The sequence below is a fragment of the Doryrhamphus excisus genome, unplaced genomic scaffold (genome assembly GCF_030265055.1).
Source record: "Doryrhamphus excisus isolate RoL2022-K1 unplaced genomic scaffold, RoL_Dexc_1.0 HiC_scaffold_50, whole genome shotgun sequence".
NCBI lineage: Eukaryota > Metazoa > Chordata > Actinopteri > Syngnathiformes > Syngnathidae > Doryrhamphus > Doryrhamphus excisus.
The window spans coordinates 19766-27304 of record NW_026652263.1 but is presented as its reverse complement, the minus strand read 5'-3'; the positions used below and the strand labels follow the sequence as shown (position 1 = coordinate 27304).

The window sequence follows — 7539 nt, the reverse complement described above, 5'->3', positions numbered from 1 at the left end:
CCCGGATGGCAGGAAGTGGGGCTCCGGCAATGCGTTGGGCAGATTTGACTACTCTCTGCAATGCCTTCCGACAGAGCAGTTCCCATACCAGGCTGTGATGCAACTGGTTAGGATGCTCTCGATTGTGCATCTGTAGAAGTTCACCAGGATGTCTGAAGAGAAGTGGTTCTTCTTCAGGGTCCTCAGGAAGAAGAGGCGCTGGTGAGCCTTCTTGACCAGGCTGGAGCAGTTGGTAGTCCAGGAGAGGTCCTGTGAGATGTGGATCCCCAAGAATTTGAAGCTGGCCACACGCTCCACTGTCTCACCGTTGATGGAGATTGGTGGATGCATGGCGGCATTCTTCCTGAAGTCCACAATGAGTTCTTTTGTTTTTGTTGTGTTGAGTAGTAAATTGTTGTCCTTGCACCACGCAGTCAGGTAGTCCACCTCCTCCCTATAGGCAGACTCATCGTTGTTGTTGATGAGGCCAATCACTGTAGTGTCGTCTGCAAACTTAATGATGGTATTGGAGCCATGTTTGGGTTTGCAGTCGTGGGTGAAGAGAGAGTAGAGGAATGGGCTTAACACACAGCCTTGTGGTACTCCGGTGTTTATGGTGAGGGTGGAGGAGCAGTGGTGGTCCAGCCGGACATGTTGCGGCCTGTTAGTTAGAAAGTCCAGTAACCAGTTGCAGACAGGAGCTGTGATGCCCAGGTCTGTGAGTTTGGCTACTAGCTTGGAGGGGATGACTGTATTGAATGCTGAACTGAAGTCTATGAAGAGCATTCTGGCATATGTGTCCTTATTGTCCAATTGTGAGAGGACAGAGTGCAGTGCTGTGGAGACAGCCTCCTCTGTACTCCTGTTCTTACGTTAGGCAAATTGGTGGGGGTCCAGGGTGGGGGGAAGGCAGGATTTGAGATGTGCCAGGACTAGCTGCTCCAAGCACTTGGAGATGATGGGGGTGAGCGCCACTGGACGGTAGTCATTTAGGCACGTTGGGGCGGAGTGTTTTGGTATTGGCACGATGGTAGTGGTTTTAAAGCAGGTTGGGACAGTCGCCTGGGCCAAGGAAAGGTTGAATAAGTCCGTCAGGACCCCCGCCAGCTCACCAGCACATGCTCTGAGAACACGGCCAGGGATGCCATCAGGTCCTGCAGCTTTGTGTCCGTTGATCTCGCGTAACACTGCTTCAACGTCAGTAGTGGAGCGTGTTAGTGGTTGGTGATCAGCTGTCCATTTTGCCTTTATTGCAGATGTGTGGTTGTCCTTCTCAAAGCGAGCGTAGAAGTTGTTGAGCTCATCTAGGAAGGATGTGTCAGAGGGAGGGGGGGAGGGGTTGGTGGGTTTATGGTCCGTGATGACTCGGATGCCTTGCCACAGGCGTCGGGGATTGGAGTTGGAGAAGTGCTCCTCAACCCTCAGCTTGTAGCAGTGCTTTGCCTGCTTGATGCCCCGTTTCAGGTTAGCCCTTGCTGTACTGTAGGCTTGTGCGTCTCCAGATCTGAAGGCGGAGATGTGCCCTGTGATTGACTGGCCACCAGTCCAGGGTGTACCCAGCCTCTCGCCTGAAGACAGCTGGGATAGGCTCCAGCATGCAGTGGAGGAATTGTGTTGTTGTAAATGAACCTTTACAGCACAAAAGAGAAAGAGAGCGAGAGAGAAGTCACGTGATTTCCCAGAAATTCCACATCTCCATTGTGACACTTCCTGGTTGTTGATCAGGAAGAAGAAAGTTTTTTCTTTTAGTTTTTTTTTTATCACCACAAACAACACAACACACGCTACACCTGAAAAACATTATTTTGTTATGTTCAAATCAACCGGATCGAACATTCTGAAATAATACATTATAGGGGAGACGCTTACCCAACGACTAGTGACGTCAGAGGTAGGATTTATTCTCATTGGCTCAGGTGGAGACTTATCAACGCTCGTCTCAAGTTCAGCGTCCATTTCATGTTTGCTAGTCAAGCTGGTTTTCGTCACTTTATCTTCCTCTGAGGAAGTAAAACATCTTTTTTTTAAAACATGAACTTGCTTTTCTTCTTTCTCCTGGCTGTGGAAATACACAGCGTGGCGCCTGGTAAGTCTACTTTCTTCATTCCAAAATCCTCATTTATGCCACTTTATCCCAAATATTTACACCTTTTTGACAGTCTGACGTTTCAGATCATCAAACAAATGGAAGTGTTAGTCAATGACAACACAACTGTACACAAAAGGCAGTTTTTAAAAGGAACTTTTTATGATTCGGTAGAAAAGAAATCCAAAGCTACATGGCCCTGTGTGAAAAAGTGATCGCCCCTAAAGCTAATAACTGGTTGGGCCACCCTGAGCAGCAACAACTGTTGGCGATAACTTGCAATGAGTCTCTTCCAGCGCTTTCCTGGCCCTAATCATTGTTTCAAATAAAGACAACGACATCCAAACTATTCCTTGACTACTTTTACCACTCTGGTAGCAATAATGTGGTATATTTCTATGCTAATTACAGTTGTACAATGAAGTGAAAGTCAAGTTAGTAGTGTCTGTTGTCTTCAAGTAAGGTCGAAATATAAAATGCATCAAATGTCCATAAAAGACAAACGTTGTTATTGTCTCCTAGAACAGGATGTGACTTTTTACTGTGATGACTCTTCAAGTTGAAATGAAGACGCCATCATTTCACATATGAATTGTTGAACATGAAACTAAATCATAAAATGTTATTTTTCTGTGTTTTTGTCTTTCAGTCATTCATTCGCTAAAGTATTTCTACACTGGATCCTCTCAAGTTCCAAACTTCCCAGAGTTTGTGGTCGTTGGTTATGTTGATGAAGTTGAGATTGTTCACTATGACAGCAACAGCAGGAAAGCAGAACCCAAACAGGACTGGATGAACAAAATCACAGCAGAGGATCCACACTACTGGCAGACAGAGACAGAGATCAGTGTTGGTAATGAAGAGAGAAGCAAACACAGCATGGAAATTTATAAGAAGCGCTTCAACCAAACTGGAGGTTTGTTATGTTGAACGTTCTACTATTGAAATATATTTGATATACACTTTTTATACTGTAGTATACACACATTACTGCACTGATACCTTCTCTATCCATCCCATAATGACCTCAAAAGAAACACCATTGACACTAAGAGAGTTGTGTGTGATGATGATGATGATGATGATGAGGTTTCACTCTGTCATTCTCTCAGGTGTTCACATTGACCAGAGGATGGTAGGCTGTGAATGGAATGATGAGACTGATGAGGTTAATGGATGGCACCAGTACAGTTATGATGGAGAAGACTTCATATCATTGGACATGAAGACATGGACATGGACCGCAGCAAAACCACAAGCTGTCCCAGACAAACACAACTGGGACCATAACATAGCTTTGATGGATTATAATAAGCATTACTTCACTGAGCTTTGTCCTTCTTACCTGAAGAAGTATGTGAACAATGGGAGGGAGGTCCTAATGAGAACAGGTAGAACCACATGATGTACTTTCACCTTTGTAACCATGTTAGCACGCCCCCTATAGGAAGATTACTAGCATTACAAGCTTTCTCTTTCTCTCCTTTTCTCTCCATCTTTACTCGTCTCGCACCTTCTGTCCACCTCGTCCCGCGTTCACACGTCATGTCACTTCCTGTGCAGAGCTCCCAGAGGTGTCTCTCCTCCAGAAGACGCCGTCCTCTCCGGTCAGCTGCTTCGCCACAGGTTTCTACCCCGACAGAGCCATGATGTTTTGGAGGAAAGACGGCGAGGAGCTCCACGAGGACGTGGAGCACGGAGAGCTCCTCCCCAACCACGACGGAACCTTCCAGATGGCGGTGGACCTGAAAGTGGAGGTGACGGCCGACGTGGAGGGCAAGTACGAATGTGTGTTTCAGCTGTCTGGCGTCAAGGAGGACATGGTCACCAAGCTGGAGAGAAGAAGCATCCTGAGCAACGCGAGCCGTGAAGGTGAGAAAGGTTGGAGATGCAGCTTGAATATAATAACAGCGCTCTACAATAATAACATAGATGATGCCAAATTCAAGCATATCAACAATACATTCCATTCATTGATTGATTCATTCCTATACAGAAATGACTCCAGTATTGATATATTTATTCTCAATGTCTTTGCTTTACTTATTCTAACTTAGTTCTTTTCTATTCATCAACCACCTGATGTTCCTTCATGTAACGTATTCTGAAACAAATAAAGCATACCATACCAACAGGCAACTTGAGCGTCGCCGTGGCTGTCACGCTGGCGCTCCTCGCTGTGGTCGCCGTCGTGGCAGCCATCTTAATCGTCAGGCGTAATAAAAAGAGACAAGGTGAGGGACACAAATGTTTCCTCTTTGCAGTTTGCCCTGATGTGAGTTTCACTTTGTTTCTCTTTCATTTCAGCCGAATACGATCCAGCTCGTAAGTAAAACATCTTCGCATCACTCATACGCTTGACTCCCATATAAACACCGCACCATTTTTACGCTAGCTTTATGTGAACCGAGAGTGAAAGTAAAAGTAGTAACATGTAACCTCCTGTAAGCGCACGCTATGTTTTGTGGTCCGCCAGCTCGTGACGGTGGTTCCGAGCTCTCGGAGAAGTCTGAAGGCAGTGGGGGCTGAAGGCTGAGTGAGACACAGCAGCCGGCACACAGTGAGTTAGCTGACATGGACACCTCCAAATGTTCTTCTGGCTTTGTGTGAAGATGATGTTTGTCTAACGCAGGGGTGTCCATACTACACTTTTTTACTCCTGTTTACATTTTTGATGTTTCTAGGTTTTTTGTTTTTTTTTTTACAAATATTTCAACTTTTCCTCATATTTTGGATGTTCATTCATTTTCTACCGCTTTTTCCTCACGACGGTCGCGGGGGTGCTGGAGCCTATCCCAGCTGTCTTCGGGCAAGAGGCGGGGTACACCCTGGACCGGTCACCAGCCAATCACAGGGCACATAGTATTTGTCATAATATTTGGACTATTCATTTAGTTTATTTTTGTATTATTTAAAAAAAAATCTCTTTAGAATGTGCTAAAGGCCAATAAAAATACAGCCATGGACAGTTAAAGGCCTCGGGCCGCACTTTGGACACCCCTGATGTAACATCTCCACTTGGATTCATGAGCTTCTGTTGTTGCTGTCATCTTCTTCCTCCAGGATGGTTTGTGTACCGGAACCCAGAGAGATGTCTCCATCACTGAGGGACATCATCAACGTTGGCTATCACATGGAGATGTGATTTATTTTTTCTCCTTATGTTATATGATGTCTTCTTTGGGTGTTTATGGCTTGGAAAACACGTTTTATCAAATCTTTTGTCCGGATCGGTGGATGATATTTTGTCAGTGAGTCAGGTTATCACATGTCTTCATGGCCTTTCAATACATTTTATTCCAAGGTGTTTACACGCCAAAAATATTTTTTTGTGGGTAACGAGAGGCTCAGGTGGAGACAAATTTGTTTTCTTAGTTTATTTGCATTATTGTGTAATTGTCATGGATTAACAAACCTTTTAATATCAAAGCTATAGCGGGTGAAAAGATGTGCTATGCTACTTTTAAATTACCGTAAGTCTCCAACTATGAAAATAATAATTGCAATGACGGCGTTTTTCCAGTGACGGGTTATTACGGTAATCACAGGGACTGTGGAAGACGAGGCTTTGATACAAAGCAGTGTGACGGAGAAGGACAGAAGAAGGCTTTCTATGACAAAGTGCTGCAAAAATGATAATTTATCAGACATTTGTTTTTTTTTTTTACCGTTAGTTTTTGGATCGTCCTGTATTGTCGCGTGTTTGCTGTGTTTTTTCTTGATTAAGAAACATGTCAAGGAGGTGGTCTGTGAAGTAACCAGGGCAGGACGTTCACATACTTTTGATATTCAATGTTTTATCATTCATAGTTCATATTGTACATCCCAAATCCTTTGTTCATATACATTGTGGGTGTCTTTGTCAGTCAATACCTGTCAAATGAAATAGTCTTTTTTTCAGATGGTCTGTCTTTATACACGTTATATAAGAGTTTTGGCATGCAGTAATGCCAACCAGATCTCTAAAGTGGATGTGAAAAAGAGACACAAGCACATACAGCAGATTGGAGGACACTTTAACAGCAAAATAAACTGTCTAAATGATCATTTATGGAGGTCCCCCACCTTTGGTGAAATGAGGAGAAAATGTGTGAGGATGATGAAGAAATAAGTGCAACGAAAGAGGAAAGATGTGTGTGTTAAGAGTAGAATAGTGGAATTAGTAATGAGCCATCTACGTAAATAACGATACAGGAATGAGAAGGAGAGGGCCCGAAATCTACTCTACTCTAAATCAGACCAAAGTCCAGCTGTGAAGTCTAATACTTTGGGATGTCCGATATCGTCCGATTCTCAATTTCCGATACCGATATGTGTAACATGACATATCTCCCGTGGTGGAATGAACACATATGTGTTGTACATAGCATTTTTTAAATGTCAGTTTTCATTATCTGGGAAAAAAAAACCCGATATCAAGCGATATTGCATTTTACGCTGATACCGTCCGGTACCGATCATTTTCCGACATCCCTAGTAATATCGTATAGTCGTAGAATAGCTACAGTCCAATTGGTGTGGGAAATCTGACCAGGTTGAAAATATTCCATAAGAGAAGAAGTGACATGAAAGAGTAAAGAAGAAATAAAAGTTGAAAATGCTCCTGGTCTGCCAAGCCAGGCCATTCAGCGTTAGTCTGGAAAAACAGGTTAGATCCCCGACCAGTGCCAGATTACCACCTTACTGTAATTGTTGTAAGACTGAGTGTGGCTGTGTTCTTAAATGGTAAAAACGTAACGTGCTGAGAATGCGATACAAGTGCATGCCATGCGGTGAAAAAGTGTCCTGAAGAGAGGACATGGTGGTCAGAGAAGTTCAAATATGCCTTACAAGGCAGCCAAGGACACCTACAAATATATATTTACACATTCATATCAGTTCAATGAAATCATCATATCCTGACAGTCAGTTTAGACAAAGTCAGTGCCGATGATGCGTGCCACGTTGTTTTATTCAAACAAATACTTGACATGAGCTTGTTTTTGGACATTTTAAAGCTTCAGGCAAAATGCAAAAACTTTAAAAAACTAAAACAAAAGTAAAATATAATCTGTAATATTCTTTATGACAAACCTTCAGCTATGCTCAAATCCTCAGCTCATAACAAAAGAACCACATTTAGCTCAGTTATGTCATGTTTAGATGGCGCTAATAATGTTGAAAAAACATTTAGAAGGCCGTAAACAGGTTTTTTATGTTGTAACTAAATCATTCAACTTAGGGTCGTCCCACGTTCATTGCCCAGAAATAAACAAGAAAGCAATAATTAATAAAATGCAATAATTGTGATACAGCAGTTCAAATGAAGTGTTCCCAGCGACGCGACAATATATTCATTTTATCAAGTGTTTGTGTGTGCTAGCGAGGGTATGTGAATTTAGCATGCTAATATATAACTAATCATATAAACTAATCATTTATCCTTTCACTTCCTGTCAAGAAAGCCCACACGTGTGTGAATTATTCACGTAATT

The 7539-nt window shown here is 43.0% G+C and overlaps 1 protein-coding gene across 1 annotated transcript; it reads left to right on the top strand.

Moving 5' to 3' along the window:
- Positions 1-1903: 1903 nt before the first annotated feature.
- Positions 1904-6112, top strand: LOC131119855 (class I histocompatibility antigen, F10 alpha chain-like). Its single transcript, XM_058064774.1, has 8 exons — positions 1904-2065; positions 2715-2981; positions 3178-3456; positions 3629-3937; positions 4201-4299; positions 4373-4390; positions 4542-4625; positions 5129-6112. Exons 1-7 carry the CDS (start codon positions 2011-2013, stop codon positions 4592-4594), a joined length of 1080 nt encoding a protein of 359 aa, XP_057920757.1. The 5' UTR covers positions 1904-2010; the 3' UTR covers positions 4595-4625; positions 5129-6112.
- Positions 6113-7539: the final 1427 nt, after the last annotated feature.